This window comes from Pelecanus crispus, chromosome 4 (genome assembly GCF_030463565.1).
Source record: "Pelecanus crispus isolate bPelCri1 chromosome 4, bPelCri1.pri, whole genome shotgun sequence".
NCBI lineage: Eukaryota > Metazoa > Chordata > Aves > Pelecaniformes > Pelecanidae > Pelecanus > Pelecanus crispus.
In genome coordinates, this window is record NC_134646.1 from 36125426 (window position 1) to 36143975 (window position 18550).

At 47.5% G+C, this 18550-nt stretch overlaps 1 protein-coding gene across 1 annotated transcript; it reads right to left on the reverse strand.

Moving 5' to 3' along the window:
- Positions 1–2488: 2488 nt before the first annotated feature.
- On the reverse strand, positions 2489–15715 carry REST (RE1 silencing transcription factor). The gene is made up of 3 exons (XM_009483643.2): positions 14812–15715; positions 9126–9209; positions 2489–6019 (listed from the first exon to the last, which is right to left on the reverse strand). The coding sequence occupies exons 1-3, from the start codon at positions 15710–15712 to the stop codon at positions 4317–4319; spliced, it is 2688 nt and encodes an 895-aa protein (XP_009481918.1). The 5' UTR covers positions 15713–15715; the 3' UTR covers positions 2489–4316.
- Positions 15716–18550: the final 2835 nt, after the last annotated feature.

An 18550-nucleotide genomic window follows, 5' to 3' on the forward strand; every position in this document is an offset into this window, starting at 1 on the left:
TGTTAATTCCCCAAATGAGACACCACCAGAGACCCTTCTGGAATGCAGAAGGAATTGCCACCTGCATTACCTCTGAAACTCAAATTTAAAAGCTGCAGCTTCCCTCAAGTTGCATTACTTCTCACATGGCAGGGAACAGGCATTTCATGTCCACCGGGCCTGTCCTGCCAAGTCACAAACAGGTCCAGCATTAAGTTTGAACCTCATCCGTATGCATGCATCTCCCACCTTGTGCCCTGCCCTCACTGAGCGGGCAGGGAAATGAATACATTATGTTGAAATGGAAAAAGAACCTGTTTCTGGAGCCGTTGTCCCTGTCTGCGGTCAAGTCTGCGTTGCACGCACATGGCATCTATGTACTGGCTCCCCGAGACCGTGCCAGCTTGCAGTCTTGAAGAGCTCTGTCAATGATGCTTGCACTGCTCCTGCCTTTAGTTACAAACGGCTTTCATAGCCATTAATAAGTGGGAGATAGAAGCTGCAAGTTCCTTAATAAAGTTTATTTAATCATAACTATGCTTAGGAAAATACACTTGTAAGGGTTAATATAATGCAATTTAGTTTAACTTTACACTACATTTTGGACAAAAAGAGTTCTTATACATGTTTTAGGTAAAAACAGGATGTATGATCTGGCTTCTTTTACATCTATTACAAACGTAGAAAAGACTGTCATGCACTACAGTAGAGAGAGCATGAAAAAAAAAATCACCTTTGGTTTAATTCTGAGAATACAAGTATTGCACTGTAAAAGCATCAAACATGGTGCAACTAAACATCATAAACATGTTTTCATGCCAGCTTACAAAAGTTTGTTAGCTAGTGTAATTTTAGAGGGGGGAAATATATGTACACATAAAACAATTCCATTAGCTATTTGGATTCTGTTAATATTGTACGCATGCCACATATCTACACAACTGACATTCAAGAAAACTCTTGAACTTGATTTAATACCTTTCAGCTACATTAAAACTGTTGAAATCAATGACATTACCATACCTTAACTGGCCTGTCAGTTGTTACACATTCTTCTTCTTTAAACGACTAAAGTTCCAGCCTAGATCATCAAAATCCAGAAACAGCAATTACAATACCATGATTATTAATGCCTAGCTACCCACATCTAGATCATTTCTCAGGGCAGTTCCTTTGAGCGTATAGGTTCATACAGCAAAAGCCCAAAACACCACGTTGCTCAAACGAGGGCTGGCAGTGTAGGGGTATCAGTGTGCTAATCCTTCCAACCATGTATTGGAGGTTGAACACTCATGCAGGTATTATTGCCAAGAGACACAAAAATGCTGGCATTGGCAAAACCAACACAAAATAATTTAAGAATATTGAAAAAGACCAAAAAAAAAATGCATCGTTTAAAGGGAGATACAGCAATGTAAGACCACCATATATGGCGGGTTACCTGACCTGCACCCCCCTCAAATACTCAATATTAGCAAAGTCTAATATTTTAGTTACACATAATGCATTACATCCTTGCCACTTTACCATAACATACTCCCAAATCTTGGTCTTAACCAAGCAGAGAATTCCAACACAGTTCTGCACCAACATTAGGTATTTCAGGACATTGTTGATGGGTCTCAGATAGAAAGAATCAACTTTTCTTCTTCTTAATACGTTAATAATTTATTTTCAGTTTCTAATCTTGTGGTAAGAAACACTGCCGAACAGGAGCTGACTGTCGTCTTCAAAGAGTTCTCATCAGATCAAACATTGAAACTTTGACCACTTCACAGAAATGTGCAGCAGAGTATCTCAGAGAATCACATCTTTGTTTTTATCTCATATAGAGAGATCTGAAGTCAGTCAACACCATTATTTTCATTTAGAAACAAACCAGAAAAATTATCAGGCCAGTCCACAAGTTTATTTGAACATAGCTAAAGTCCTTGAAGTCTCTCACAAGATGGCAAAGGCTCTTCACAAGGATATGAAGGGAGCTATAAAACCTCTACACAGTACTGGAATTCCCAGTATCTGCTCACATTGCTCACAAATGGTGGCAACATTTATATATAAAGGAAACGCTATTATGAAGAAAAAAAATACATCTAAGACTATTACAACTCATTGTTTAGGAAAACAATTCAACTAGGTTTATTTTCTTAATGTTTAACATAAATATAGTTGCAACTTGATCTTCAGTTGACAATGATTGTCGCAGCCAAGGTAAGGATTGAACACTATCTAAGCAAACAAAAACTCACTGTACATTATACAATTTATTTCTGCCACGAGGGATGCCTTCCCTCTCAAATCTTTGGCCTCCTATCACCAGTCTCTCCCAAAAGCAGAAGCAATGTAGCATCGTTGCTCTCTATTCATTCAAGGCAGTGGGTTTGTTTGGAGGGGAAGATGCTGTGGGGACATGCAGAGAAGAATAGGGTTTATTCTAGAGCTTACATTGAGAGTATTTGCCATAACGTGCTCTGACAAGCACGTGAGTTGACAAGCAAGTTGAGTCTGACTCCTCAACTCCACTCTCCAAAAAACACCTGCCTCCAAATTTGCTTCTTTGGAGTTGACAACCAGAGAAGCTGCCACCAGCTGCTCCCACTGGAAAGGCGGCTAATGACAGTCAGGGGAGGCCACAGATAGGACTGGAGGGGTTTGCTTTTTCCCTGCTGGTTTGGATTTTGTTTACCTTTTGCCACTGGTTGGCTACAAGCTGTAAGTATGCAATCTCTCGTGTTTGTGTGTGCCAGAAATTAAATCTGTTTAGAATTAAAAACTCCTGGTAAGACATTTCTTGCATGTAGACCTGAGATGACAATCTGATCACTTATGTGTTTCTCTCTGCATGGAAGCAGAATGATTTTATTAAATGCAGCTTGAATGAATAAGGAGCAGGAATTCCTACAGTTTTTAATGCCAGGTTTGTTGCTTACCAGTTGATTTATCTTTATTTGTATTTTTGGGGTGTGAGATGTTAGATTTTCATGAACCATACTTATATCAGTGCTACTATTTTACTTTTTTTTAAGCTCATGAAGTTTGACTGCTGTCCACCACAGAAATGAGGGGCACGGGGCCGGGGGGAGGGCGAGGAAATCATCTGGACTTGCAGAATCTGCAGACCATTTCCATTGAGAATGAGTATTTTCCTGTCTGGTGATCCCAAATTATAAATTAGAATTTATTACTCTGTGTGTGTATTCAAAATATCAGAAGTGGCATTCCCATGATAAAACAAATCCTATAAAATAGTGTTTTGAAATTGCATTGCTACCCTTTTGCTCAAGAACCATACAATTTTAAAGCCAGTCAAAAATATAGAGCCAAGCACTTCATAATTTCAGCAACTTCATGCACAACTAATAATAGCCCAAGAAAACAAGAAAAATCTGCAGTGAGGAGCATCACAGAAAACTGTTCCATGGTAAGCAACGAATCCGAATGTTTCCAAATAAAAAAAACTTACACAAACAAAACCAAACATGCATATATAAAGTGTACATGTACTGCACAAGCGCTATTCCTAAAGGATTAAACTGCATAGGTAAAAATCAAAACCAATGTGCAATATTTTAAGCCCTTAAAGCACAATCAAAAAAAAGCAGAAATTAAAAATAACAAACTTGCTCCCCCACAGCAAAGCCAATTACATATCATAGTCATTAAGATATTAATCAAGACAGAGGTTCTCCAACCAAAAGTTGGAAGGACTACTCCTAAATTTTGGCTCACCATTCACGCTTAGGGGATCTGAAATGTACGTTCACGATTATAATTATCTTAAACAGTTTACGTTCATCGCTAGCCAACTTTGATTTCTTTTACAAAGTGCTCTTTTATGTAATAGAAACTATCTTCCTGGTAGAAAAACCATCAAGTAGTTTAACACTTTGAATATCAAGACACATCGAGAAGAACTAAAAAAAAAAGGGAAGGGAAGAGGGGAGAGAGAGAGAAGGAGTTGGCTGCTAGAACAAAAAGCAACTAATGCCAATGGTTCTATAAACATCCAACTTGTGTATTGTTAGCTGCAGTCTTGTTCCTAAAACTCAGTTTGTAAAAGAATTGCATAAGCTAACAGACTAGAAGCTTACACTGACTTTACAGGACACAGCCTCATACACCCTACCTGCCTTCTCTAATGAAGAGATCCAATATTTAATGAGTTCACCATTACACAAAAGTTGTCAAAAAATATTTTCAACTTAAAAAAAACAAACCAAAAAACAAACCAATGCAGACACTAAAGCAAACCGTGCTTAAAAAAAAAAATCTACAGTATCTGTACATAAGCTGTATAAGATCTTACAAAAGAAGATCCCCCCAGACCACAGCGATTTCTACTCCTGCCCTTTTGTTGCCTTCTCAAGATAGTACACATTGACTAAGTGGCGATTGAGGTGCTTGCTGTATTCACCTTCTTTTTTAAATGAACGGTCACAAAAAATGCACACATAGTTCTCCCTGGCCACTGTGGTGTCTGCAGCTCCTTGTGACGCCTTTGGACTTGTTTCCTCTTGTACGGAGCGAGCGCCATTTAACCCCGAGTCATCACTTCCTTCTGATATGTTGTCACTTATGTCGCTGCCTTCGTGGCTGTGGATGCCCTCATCCTCATCCATTTCCTGAGATTCATTCACTGCTGTGTTATCCGGAGATGATAAGGCCAGAGCAACTTTAGGGCTTTGCGTACACCCTTCTGGGGGCACAGGTGCCGGCACGGCATCTCCTGTCAGCTCTGCCGCGGGCAGGCACGTCTTAGTCAGGTCCATTGGGTCTGAGTTACTCACAGTTTCTGCCATGCAGGTTTCCTCTGGCTCCTTCTCAGGTGCCAGATCTGGAACCACATCCATGGGCACATCGAAGCTTTTTTCAGAAGGCACTGCATGGGAAGATTCCTCAGGGCAAGTGTCTTGCCCTCTGTCCGCCTTTCTCTCCTCCTCTTTTTCACCAACAGTGTCTTCGCTCTCTCCTGCTGCAACAGGCATTTCTTGGTCCTCTACCTCAGCTTCTGTGCTTGCATCCTGAGCTGGCAGACAAAGCTGCCCTGGGTCTTGCACGCAGCTTCCTTTGGGATCGGTGCTCTCCCCCTTGAAAGCATGGCCACCATCATTGGTTAATGCCGCTGTGTCAGTGGGATCTTGCTCCTTCTGGTCGCTGCCCTCAGTGTCAGGCTTCACACATCCATCCTCTTCTGTGATAGGACACTCGTCTGGCATCTCCTCGTCCTCGATCTTCTCCTGATCCGGTTTATTGCTTTTCTTACTGTGCTTATTTTTCAGAGATTTCTTTTTTCTGTTTTTCTTGAGGCAAGAATTTTGCTTTTTAGGCTCCTCCTCTGGTACAACGTCACTTTTTTGAGCTTCCTGGCAGTCTCTGGGTTTAGTTTCCACTTTCTTTTTCTTTTTTGTTACTGCTGAGGTATCATTTGCAGGCTCTTGCTTTGAGGAAGTTACTTCAGCCTCTGCCTTTCTTTTGATCTTCTTTGTTTTACATGTTTTCTCAGTATTTTTCTCAGTTTTAATATCCACCTCCTTGTTTTCCGAAGCAGATTTCCGACTTCTGGTTGTCACCTGGCCTGCAGAAACATTGCTCGTTGGCTTCTTTTCCTTTGCCAAATTATCTTTTTTCTCCACTTTCACAATTCTCTCAGTTTTCTTTGCAGCTGAATCCCCTTTCGTTTGTTCTTTCTCCGCTTTGTCATTAATGCTCTCAGAAAAGTCAGCTTCACTCTTTTTAGTCCGTAGCTTCACCTTTGAAACATCCATGGTGATGTCAGAACAATCGGGATGCCTGGATTTGATGTGATATTGCAGGTTACATTTTTTAGATGCTGCGTAATCACAAACAGGACAGAGAAACTGGCGCGGATTGACGTGGAGCTCAACGTGCTTTTTGAAATTGCTGCGGTCAGCTGTTTTGTAGTCACAGTGTGGGCAAGTCAGAGGCTTCGGCCCATTGTGAACCTGCCTTGCGTGACGAGTTACTTCATGCTGGTTTGAGGCCACATAGCTGCACTGATCACATTTGAATGGCTTCTCACCTAAGGAAGGAAGGGCGGAAGGGAATGATGGTGATTATTAAGCATGGGGCAGGGGGGGAATCACTTCCCACTAATACAGATACAGAAATATGAAAATCAGAAAGAAAAAAAAAAATCCATGCGCCTTTAAAATTAAGTACAGTCAACATAAGAAATCCACAAGTCACAAACACATTCACAAGACACCAAGAACAAAATACAAAAAAGAGAGAAGGGGCAAGGGTTGGGAGGAAAGGGATCCAAAACCAAACAAGCAGTAACAACGTCACAGGTTCTGGCTATGCATACATACCGGCAGAGATCTCTCTACAGTAATATTAGCAAATGGAATCCATACCCAACTGGTCCATTGAATGCATTGTAGAAAAATGGAAATGTAACATTTGATGAATAGCAGTTTCATACAAACGTTTCAAAAAAGTCCAACTTTACACAGATTTAGCATACTTCATGTTTGCATTGAAAAGGAAATGAAGGAAAAGAAGCTAGCAAAACCCAAAGCATGTGAAAGGGACACACTGCTCAGATGATCTTTACCTCTGATAATTCAGTTCACTGTTACGGTGTTTCAAAACATATGATGTACTAGCTGCAGGCTACTCTTGGCAAGCCAACCATATGCAGTCCAAAGCCACCATGTTACTGCTGAAACCTGGATTTACAGTGTTGCAATGACTCTTGCAGAAGTGTTCCTGAAACCATCCGCTTAGTGCATGCTGCTGCAGAAGTGGCTTTCCATTTACACAACAAAGCAAACAGGAAAAACACTTCTAGCGCAACAACTCAAGTCCAGAAATACTTTGAGAACATCTGTGCATCTGCAAATTCAGCTGAGGAATTTGGGATGCTCCTGAGCTCTGAACCAGCATCTCAGAACTGACCTGCAGAACTAATGTATGCCACATCCTAAGTATGCTGAAAATCCATTCCAGCCCCTTCTGCTCATGATATAATAGTCCTTCTCCCAGCCCTGCAGCCCCCTGCCCCAACACTGCCCATACTCATGCTGCTCCCCTGCAGCACAACTCAGAAGACCAGAGCAGCTTGCAGCGAAGGTGAAATCACTGTGACTGTGGTGGCTGTTTGTGTGTTAGCCACACGGCTGATCTGCAATGCCCTCACAAACTCTATAAAAGGCTGTGCTGCAACCCTAGCAGGAAGGATGGGGACACTTGTTTAAGAGTCTAGATCATTTCATGTCTGCCTGCAGCATCTCTTTCATTATTTAAAGAAGAGTTGATTCCCTATCATCTTCGGCCTATCTTCCTTCCTTCCTTCCTTTCCGCCCCTCACTTCCTGCTGATATTTTCCACAAGTTTAAGCTTAATGTGCTTCACTGCTCATCCTTCTCCCAAGTCTGGACCTTCATCGCCCACACTTCAAGGAACAGTTCCATGTTACACAGCGTGAGGACAAGAACAGCCCCTCTCTTACATACACACGAACAGGCTGTTCTAACTGCACAGAGTGCTCAGAAGTAGCCACAACAGGGTAACTCACAAGGTTGTATGTGAAGAGGTTGTGTCCATCACCTCTACTAAATCCAGGGGTTTTGCTGCACAAATGGAAAGGACATGTACCAAGATGGCTAAGAACACAGCTGTGAAGTAGGCTTTAAACCACCGTCATTCACTGACATTTGAAGAAAGCTCCAGCACCAGTTTGCCTTAAAAGGCCAGCCTATGAACTGCAGGAGTCCAGAAACTGCCACAGAAAAGGTTCAGCTGCCTGGGCAATGCAGCAAGACATGCAATAGAAGTTATGAGAGCTATTAATAAACACCCCTGATAGCAAGAGTCCCATGTGCACTCCCACTTCTGTCAGCACCGCTCACGCCCTCCCTTCCAGACCTCTGAGTCAAGGGCCAAGGGCAGACCCCACTCCTCACCTCCTTCGGATTTGAGACTTCTTTGTACAGACAAAGGGAGAATAAGATGTTCATGAAATAGTTTCCAGGCTCAGTATTGATCAAACCATTTACAAATTCACATTTAGCCCAGAGGTTCAGCCAAAAATGCTTTCTGTTTCTGGAAGCAGAATACTTCATTCACAAAATTCTCAAACCAAAATACTGGCATGTAATTTTTAAGCTGGCTGTTGTTAATGGGTCCAAACCCCCCATCCACAACAGTTAAAATGGCCTGCCTTCTGGTTTCAATTAGAAGCCTCATCTATTGAAACTGAAACAATTACTGTGCAGGAGACTTTCACTACTGTTTGCTAGGGTTAGGAATTCACCTAGGTCTCTGGTCAATTCAGATATTAGCAAACCAAAAGCACAGGCTGACATCTACCTGAACTCCCCTACGAGGGTCACCAAGGACAACTGTGCTTGTCTCTAGCATGCCTATGCTGTTACAACTCACAAAAATACTATTAATTCATTCACAAAGAGATTCGCAAGAGAGCGAGAGCAGATGTTTGTAACACCACAGCTTATGACCAGTAATGGGAAATAAAGGCTAGTGAAAATTTCTAATTTGGCTTTTAGTGCCACAAGACCAAGTCACTTGTGAACACCCTCCAAATTTGCTTTTCTCTCCTCTGTGTCTCCTTGCCATAAGCAGACACTATTTTTACCTTTCTGTAAAGCTAAGGTAGCTAAGGGCTCAGAACCCCTGGATGAGATGAAATCGCAGACATCACAGAGGAGACTCTCAGCTGCTCAAAATGTTCCCAGCTTCATTGATTTGAACTGAGTTACAGCAGCAGACAGAAGACAAGAATCTGCTCCTGTATCATCATCTCAATGCTGTATTTGCTACTAGATTACTAGGACTACTAGAGCAGCCCTACGAACCTCAGAATACACCTTGGAAAGTAAAAGGGAAAGAAAAAGATATATTCCCCTGTTACTGCTTTTATTAATGACACTTAGCATTTCCTTAGCAGGTAAAGGCAACCTTCCCTCTTAAAACAGGAGCTAAAGCTCAGGCCGTACTGGATGACATCTCCCACAGAACTGGGCTGCCCGCTCTAGGTGGCCCTGCTTGACCAGGGGGGCTGAACCAGATGACCTCCAGAGGTCCCTTCCAACTTCAACCATGCTGTGATTCTGTCAACCGCCCCCTCTTCCCGAGTCACGCTGCTGCCGCCCCTTACCAACCTGAGTGGGTGCGCATGTGCCTGGTTAAATGGGTCTTCTGAGAGCTGGAATAAGGACACATAGCGCATTGATAGGGTCGCTCTCCTGCAAAAACAAACAGCAAATTAGTTACAGAAACACAGCTGACTCCCAAACTTGGTTACCAAGGCATACATGTGAGGCTGTCACAGGTCCCCAGGTTGCATTTGAGGGCACATTATCTCTCAGCAAAGGGCCACAGTGAGAAGCATATGCTAGAGCTGGACCAGTGCAATGTGTCATGCCTTATGAACGAGGGTAGTGAAGAGGCACAATATGAGAGAGGCACATCCTCATGTCCGTCTGCGGTCAGACCTCAGGCAAAATGTGACAAGGACAGCCACCTTTAGGAAGCCCGAAGACACCAGAGCTGACTTTCCTGCAGTATTTTCTCCCAGCACTCAGAAGATGCACAAAAGATACAGACCCTCTAAGAAACCAGGTACGGTCTTGCTTCACGTAACACCTTACCTGAAACCTCCGTGTTTAATTTGGATTAAGATGGGGAGCAACCACCCATTCAGCGTGGACCTACATTTGCCAGAACACAAGCACAGATAGAGTCTGGGTCTCTACTTCCACAGTTTTATTGACAGAGGGAAATTAGCTTGGAGCGTGGAAAAGCATGATGCCCTGCTCAGTGAAACTATGCTGCTAGCAAAAGCTCAAGTATAGCAGCAACATTTATTTTGAAGACTCAAATCCCTCTGCCTGCAGAGTTATTGTTTCTGGAGAACTAATGGAAACCAACCTGTAATAAATTAGGTCTCCACAAGGGACAGTTAGCTTGTGTAACTATCAGTACAATGATACTTTAAAATCCTTTTCAAGTGAAGACAAGCCCCAAATAAAGTCAGACAGTTTTAGAATTATCATTTGTTAGGCAGGTCCAGATAAGTACCAGGGGTGTTTGCCCCAAACCGCTAGCACAGCTGAGAGATCTAGGCTGCCTTGTCTCCACTGCAAGTTGTAAAACCACTTTTTAGTCTAGGGTGGATACCCCCAACAGAAGAGGAGAGTGAAGTTGGGAAGGGAAAAGTAATATTTATTACTCGGTTTTCATATTTATTCAAGTCATGGTGAGAATTACACTACAGCATTTTGCTACATCAGTTGAAGCATACAACCAACGTGCTCTCCAAATCACTGAGACCTGGTCGTCAGTAAAAGCCCTGCATACAGGCTATTTGTTCACTTTCAGGGGCATAGCTCTATCTGCAGCAGCAAAGACCTTCATCTGCCAGTACGTGATGTGAGGCTCCACCGTGATGTGAGGCTCCACCGCAGGCCTTTGCCAAAACAGCAGCAGAGGCGGTCTTTGTAATGCAGACTAATCCCACATTTCTTCCTCCCATCAAACATTTAGACTATCGTTCTTGATTAGATCAGCAGTTTAAAGGTAAATTCACCCTAACAACCATACCCCTCCTTCCTTTCCAGTTAAAACAAGGTAGGAGATTGGTGCAATACACACAATAACATTAAGTCATGTACAAGGGAGGGGTAGGCCTTTTGTTATAAAGAAATGGTTTTGTTTTCAAATGATTCCTTACAATCTGAAAAGATGTGGTCAAAAGTCCTGGAATATTCAGTCATGTCTTCTTCCCATTACCTGAAATGTCATATCTTTAAAGTTACCTACAATGTTAGGAACGTGGAAAAGGCTTTCTTTCAGGTATTTTATATAAGGCACAGCAACAAAACGTACTAGATTTAGAGTATGATGAATGCAACTAATTTAAAATGTGTTATTGCCACTTGAGAATTAAATGCCTGACTACATTGTAAGGGCTGTTTTGTAAAATGCTATTCTCCAAAGGATTTTTATTGTAATTTTACAGGCTTGTTATATGCAAACAAGCCACCAAAAAAAGACACTTAAAGAATAAGCACCGACCTAGCAAAAGCTTAAGCCGGCACTTAACTCTATGCAAATGAACAGGCAGACCAACATTGGTGAACAAGTTTAAGGTCATCACTTTATAAAGCTTTTCTTGTAATGCTATTAGAAGTTCTGTCTGCTTGAAACAAAACTGCTTCCATCAAACTTCCAACACACTGGCAAGCAAGAAAGGTCCCCTATGACAACAACAACAAAAAAAACCCACCAGCCTAAAGCTAGGCACTGAAGACTGGGACTGCATGAAATGGATGTCTTATTTATATAGCCCTGCAGATGACTTTCAATTAAGTTTTCTAGAAATTGCTTCTAACAAGTAAAATGGAAAAAATTGAGAACAATGCTGCACTGTCTTCCACGTAGTACAGTTCCAGGATCAGCTCCGTGGAGAGTTGATGGGATAAATCAAGTCAAAACTTGGTCTAACATGTCTAAAGAGCACAAAGGAGTCCAGGTAGATCTGTCCCTGACACAAAGGGTCCTTTCTGCCCCATCAGCAAAGGAAGGGACGGCCCTGAACATCTCCAGCCACCCCCTCCTGGGCAGCAGACAGGCTCTTCCAGACGTAGCTCTCCCAGCTAACCAGCTTATGACCGTCTGCAGGCTCCTTAAACCACGCCTCTGCCCAAGGTCCCCTGTATTTGTCAGCAGCCTGCCACAAGCTGCAAGGTATCTTCCAGTACAGGGTGAGGTCATGGACACCTGCTGTCCAACACAGATGCAAGCAACAGGCAAGGAGATAACCTCTGCCAGCCTTCCCGTGGTCCCCAAACATGCCAAGGACAGGTATTTCTCCCACCATGCAAGGCACTAGCAGGCAGCCCCCTTCTCTGCTCCTGGCCATGTGCCCTGGCATTTGTATGTGTCCTTCATAAGTAGATTCAGTTCACCAACCAGCAAAAAACCAACCTGGGGAAGAGGAAAGTAATATTTTACTGCCATTTTAGTGAGCTGAATCAACCAGTCCCAGGATACAGGGAGAAAACCATCTGCCTTTCTCCAGCAGCAGCAACAGAGCATTTGATCCTGTGAAACTGCACTCTGTACAGAGTCAGTGTTTCAGAGAACTGGATGGCTCAAACACAGCAGAATCCAATTATCTGCAAGGAGGCATTTTCCCACACAGAAAAAAAGCAGGTGAAGTACAAAAAAAAAAAAAGGAGAAAAAAAAGTATCTATTCAAAATTATTTAACCTATTAGCAATCAGGAAACCAAAGAAACAAACAATTCCAACTTTATTCTTAGTATTCTGAACCCATAAAATAAGAAGAAAATGCAGTACGTATGTATCCCTCTCATCTTTTTTCCAACAAACATTTTTCTTAAGTTTTAAATGAAAACTATAATAGAAAAATATTTTAGTACTATTCAGACAGTTTTTGTTAAATTCAGTAGTGTTATGTCAACAGTCTGCAGATACTTTTGACTATAAAATATCTGTGGGTGTTTTTTCTGGTTTTTGGGGGTGAGTGTTTGCTTGGGGTTTTTTTTGTGCGTTGTGGTTTCGTTTGCATTTTTTTTTTTAAGGCAATTGATTACACATTAATACCAGCAGAAACTTTTAGCCTGGTGTATAAATATACCTGCCAGTAGCTCATTCATTCTTCTAATACTCTTCCTTTAGCTTTAACACCCTCCCCCACAAAATCAATGTTACTGGAGTAACAAGGCACATTCCTAAATGAGTCTACTAACATATTTGAAAGATTTTTATCAAGTAAGAACTGGCTAAAAGATCTTAACTTTTAGGTAAGTGCTAGCAAAGAAACAACTACCAGGGTGGACTAAAAAATGCTGAAATCATAATCACTCATTTCAGCGTAATTAGAATAATGAAAAGACATGGCAAACCAAAGAACCAGAAACCTTGGTTGCACCATTATTTTTAAAAAGAGAGAAGAGGAACTGGACAATATCCCACATAGTTTAACATGCTTGATTTTTTTTTTTTTTTATTTTAATACAGTTCACTGGTAAATTGGTCAAATGCAGTGATAACAGAGCGCTTCCTCAGCAAACATGCTTTCATGGTTAGTTCCTATAAAACTCAACAAGAGCTTTCAGAGATCAGAGGGGGAACCTAATGTCACGTACAAACATAAGCAGGGGTGAATGCAAAGTCGAGACAAATGTAAAACAGACAGGCACCACAGCATGGGCTCACATTTGGCCACGAGTTCCCCGTATGATTTGTTTAGTTTTCTCCTATTATTTTGTCATTTTTACCTGGTCTCTTTCTTGTTATCTCCCACAATACATGCAAGGAAAACAAACTGGAGGATAAACCACACCATTTTCCTAACAACTCTGACAATAACCTGTGTTTACTTGTTTAGGAAAACAATATTTAGACAGGACTGATTTTTAAACCGATGGTGTCCTCTAAACAGCAGCACGTGGCTATTGTTAAGAGAAGAATATGTCTTAACATACTAAAAATCCCAGCAGACCCTCCCAACCTCGTCAAAGCAGATACTAAAGCACGCTGACGAACACAAACTTCTGCACACTTGAGCTCAAGCCCAGCCCCGAGGCCGCCGGAGTCCAGCCCTCCCCTTCCAGACAGCTGCAGACAACTGAACCGAAGCCTCCAAACCATTCATGTCACTGCTGTGACAAAACATGACTTCAAAGGAGAAATTCCCCAGTGTTTTGCTCAGCCAGCACAGCCTACAATAAAGGGGAACCCAGTCAGGTCAGCACGCTAGAAGATGGTTAGCAAGTCTGCCCTCTCCTCAGAAAGCCTTGACAAGGTGGAAATAAAAGCTTCTGAGAAGCTGCAAGAAAGGTCTGTCTGAACTGCCCTCCTGCTTCCACAAAAGGGATCAGGAGGCAAAGCAACTGTACCTCACTGCCCAAAGAGGTGAGGCGGCTACGACGTCCCCTCCTAGAAAGGAATCTCAAGTTTGGGTACACTTCTGGACTCCCCATGTGAGAGGCTGGCGAGACTCTCTGATACAAAGCAAGGTATTTCCTAAATTACCTGCGGTCCCAGGTCATAGGACGGCAGCAACACTGCAGGTCCTTCGATTCCACTTGGTATAAGCCAGAGTAGAAAGGGGCCTCACACTTTTCCTTGAACTTACAAACTGATGTTAGCAGAAGACAGGAAATCAGGCCAAAGACTCCCTCGAGGGCTTCCTATAGGCCAACAGAAGTACGTGTCTACTTCTGGCTACTGCAGTGATACAGAACTTAGAAAAAACGAGGCCTCTCTGTACATTAAGAGGAACTCATTCACTGGCAACACTACTCAACTCTTATTCTGACTTTGTAGATGCTGGAGGGCTCCTTTGCATGTGTCTATCAGCTCCTTCTTCTCTGTAATTACAGCTTAATCAAGGTTCAGCTCAGTCTGAAGGTACCATTTGCAAAACTACCTACCTGACTTAGGCACCTTTTGTCAACCTGCTTGTTTTGTTTTTACAGTACACCGGGCGTTCGTGTTGTAGACCTTGACAGTCACCACAGGCATGCTTTGTCATGCCCTCTTCAAAAAATCGGCTTAAAATTACTAAACAGGATGCTCTCCATCTCCTCTTGGGCCCCTGACCTTGAGAGATTTTTCTCAGTCATCTAGGACTGCAGACTGGAGCTCAAACCAAATCCACACTTCCACGAGGCTATAACCTGGTAGCACCAAGAGAAGAGAGCGCAGAGCTTTTTCGGGGTGGAACAAACTCTGTGAAGAGAAGACTCCAGCTTGCTTCATTCATCACAGTTTCTCAGTACTCTTACCATGCTTAAATCAAAAAAAGATGACTTACCTGTGTGAGTTCGAATATGTTGAATATAATTGTTCTTCCTGTCTGAAAAATAGGAGCACTGTGAGCAGGTATACACTTTCCTGGGAAAATGATTTCTGAGGTGTTTCTTCCAGTGATATTCACTGACGGTAGTATATGTGCATATGGTACACTTGTAGACTCTCTCATTTTCCCCTGCTTTGTTGTGGTGCTTCAAGTGAGCCAGATAGTGATCATATCTGTTAGTGTTATAGCCACAACGATCACAACGGATTGGACCCTTAGAGAAATCCACCTCTTCTGCGGTGCAAGAATCAGAGTCCTTCACCTGGGCTTGCTTTTCTGCATTTTCTTCCACAAAGAATTTCTTAGCACTGTGAACCCTGATATGATGCACAAACTCCTCTTCAGACTCTGCCTCGTACTGGCAAGGCTTACAACGAAACGGCTTGCTCTTCAGGCTCTTACACTTGTCCTCTGTACTTTCTGGAGTACCCGGTGCTTCCAATGAGACATCTTTGTCCACGGTGGGAGTCTTAGGAGGGGGGCAAGCAGCTGGACCTTGGCTTTCCACGCTAGGAACTTCAAGAGAGCTTAATTCCACATTTTCAGGTGCCTCGCGGTCACTCTCCGCAGCCTGGGTATCTTCCATACCCTCTCCATCGCTGTCTGAGAAGTTGCTGTCCCCCACCGTTGTCAGTTCTGCCATCTGCCTCTCTTCTCCAACCAGGTAGTCACAGCAGTTGCCATTGACTTCTCCCGTCAAGGCCACGTTTGCCAACATAATAAGCTGAGGAGCTGCCAGCTCAGCTTTAGAAAGGTCGTGTAAGTCATACATGTCATTGGACAATGCCATACCAATATTGGCACTGCCGGGGAAGAGGCTGTTCCCACCAGACTGTCCCAGCACTTGAGTTGCCATGGCAGTGATTCTGTTGGAAGAGAAAAGGAACACCTGTAAGCACCCGAGTCGTGGAACTCGGAACTTTGTACTGTCCAAGCAGCCCTCCAGGTAACACCGGAAAATTAAACCTCTTCAGGGAGGCGCTGGGGCAGCGGGAGGCAGAACCCCGGGGCGAGACGCTTCCCCGCTACCACAGACCACGCTCGGCCTCGGGGGGCGGTTGGGGGGTCCCGTGCCTCTCCCGAAAGGGCTGCTTGGTTCCGCCCGACGTGCGGTGCGGGACCCCACCGTGTGCAGGCCGGGCAGGGGGGCGCTGAAAGCGGGGTCCCCGGTCCCCCCGGGCGCGGGCAGGGCTCCGGGCCGGGTCGCGGCGCTGTCCGCTCCCACGGGGGCCGCCGGGACCCACCAGCTCCGGCGAGGCCCGCCATGTCGGACACCGGGGGCGGCGCAGGCGCCCGCGGGTGGGTGCTGAAGCCGCCGGGCCCCGCCGAGGGCCCCCGCCCGGCTGCCGGCCGCCCGGGGGACCCCGCCGGGCCCAAAGCCGCCAACAAAAGGGGGCGGCCCGGCACGGCCCGGCCGCCGCCGCCGCCCCCCCGCCGCGGCCCGGCGCACATCCGCCGCGGGAGGCGGGGGAGGCGGCCGGGGGAGCCGGGCCGGGCCGTGCCCCCGCCGCCGCCGCCGCCGCCCTCCCTCCCTGCCAGGCATGCGGCCATTTTCTGCCTGCCCACACAAAGCGGCCCTCCCCGCGCCGCCCGCCGCCGCCCCCGGCCCGCCCGCCGCCGCCGCCGCCGCCGGGGGGGCCTGGCCGGGCACGGCCGCCCCGCCGCTCCCCCCGCCGCCGGCCCGCGGGGACGGGAGGCGAGGCGAGGGCTCGGCTTCCTCCTCCCCCCCGCGGCGGGCAGGGCAGGGCAGGGCAGGGCAGCGGCCCCGGTGCGGGGGCGCGGGCTGGGGCAAGCGGCTCGGTACCGGCAAGGTCGCGGCGGCCGCGCCCACCCGGTGCCCGGCGGCGGGAGGGCGAGCGGCGCCCCGGGCCTCCGCCCGGGCCCGCGGCCTGGGGCTGCGCCCGGCCCGGCCGGCGGCGGCATCGCCTTCCGGCGGCGGCGAGGCCCGGCTAGCGCCCCCGCGGCCGGCGCGGCGCAGGCGGCGGCGGCGGCGGCTCCTTAGCCGTGGTGCTGATCCCCCCGCGGCCCGGCCCGCCCCGCCGGGCCCGGCCACCCCCGCCCGCCCGCCCGCCCGCCGGCCGGCCGCAGATCAGCCCTGGACAGCGCCTCTCGCCCGGCCCGGCCCGGCCCGGCCCGGCTCCCGGCTCCCCCCTCCCGCGGGGCCCGGGCCCCCGCCGGGTCCCGCCGCACTCACCGGCGGCGCGGGGCCGCCCGGCCGCGCGGCGGCTGCTGCTGCTGCTGCTGCTGCTGCTGCTGCTGCTGCGGGGCGCGGGGCGGTGCGCGCGGGGCCGGGCGCGCGCGAGGCGGGGAGGCGCTGGCGGCGGCGGCGGCGGCGGCGCGGCGGGAGGCGCCGCGCATTCCAGCACACAGCGCGCAGCGGCGGCGCCGCCCCGCCCCGCCCCGCCCCGCCCGCCCCCACCGGCGCCGCGCGCCCCGCCCCGCCCCGCCCCCGGCCGCGGGTGCGGGGGGGGGCGGGGCCTGGCGAGGCGCGGGGCGGGGGGGCGGGGGGCGATGCGGGCCGCGGGGGAGACGCGGCCGAGGCGCCGGGAGCGGGCGGGGCACGGGGCGGAGGGGTCACACGGGGGCAGGGGGACCGGCGGGGCGGAGCATCCCCCCCCCCCGCGGCGGTGGCGTTCGCGGCCTCCAGCCCGGGAGGGGGCTCGTCCCCGGCAGCGGAACCGGCAGCCGGGGTCCGGGGGTCCCTTTGTCCCCCGCGGGGGAGGCGACGCACGCCGGAGCCGCCCCCCCCGTGCTGCCCCCGCCGCCGCCTTCACCGCGGCGGGGGCCGGGTGCCTCAGCCTCATCCAAAATGCCCTTAAAACGCAAAGCGCCTCCGGGAACGGTGGGACCACGGACCTCCGTAGTGATCCCTCTTTGTTCCAAAACTCGGGAACACCACCCCCCACCTCCCACCCCCCCCCCCCCCGTTGCAGAGCCCAGCCGTGCCCCACCGGCTGCGGCGGGTCCCCAAAAAGAGCCGCCAGTCGCGGTTGGGTTGACGGTAAACGCCAATCCCAAACGAGGAACCCAAACTTCCCAGCGGTTCTTTCTTCTCCCGGGCACTCTGCGTGGCTCTGGGACGTTAATACCTGCAAAGTCACCTTGGGCCTGAAATTCTTCAGCGTGAGCCGATTTGTCAATCGCAAACCCTTCAGCGGGAGCCCAGCACTCCTTGTCCCATCTGGCCAACCTCAAAGCCCGCTTCCCTGCACCGCCCGGGCGGCGGGCGCAGAGGCACGGGCACCGGAAACTCCTCTGAAACCAGGAAAGCAAATGGGGTTTTTCCTGGATACAAAAATAATCAAAGAATCAAAGCTACGTCGGGAATCGTTGAAGGGGTGTAAAGATATGTTGTGAGATATTTTGTCACGTATTTAAATGGGGTGTCTAATGAGCATCCCTGATCCCTTCCCGTTTAGTCTGTATCCCAACAGGAATTTCAGCTCAGCTGAGCCCAGTCGGTGCCAATACTCCTGGGCTGCCTTTCAAATTGTGAAAAATTTTCAAGCTTCTCCTCCAGGTGGCTGAGAGATTTCATACGGCGTTTTCTTCCCTGGCTTTGGAAAGTTGGGTTTTTTTCTAACCCTCGTTAGTAGAGGCTCTGATCGAACCAGTCCCACGAAGGCTTTACAGCGGGATAGCGGAGCTCAGCTTCCAAGCAACTGTGCAATATTTCATTTAATTGAATAGTACC

What these genes read in the sequence shown, in the direction of transcription:
- REST (XM_009483643.2), bottom strand. Translation starts at nt 15,712, where the DNA reads ATGGCAACTCAAGTGCTGGGACAGTCTGGTGGGAACAGCCTCTTCCCC. An exon ending in ACATATTCGAACTCACACAG is followed by an intron (nt 9,210 to 14,811) that starts GTAAGTCATCTT and finishes TTGTTTTTGCAG; the next exon opens with GAGAGCGACCCTATCAATGC. An exon ending in GCACATGCGCACCCACTCAG is followed by an intron (nt 6,020 to 9,125) that starts GTTGGTAAGGGG and finishes TTCCTTCCTTAG; the next exon opens with GTGAGAAGCCATTCAAATGT.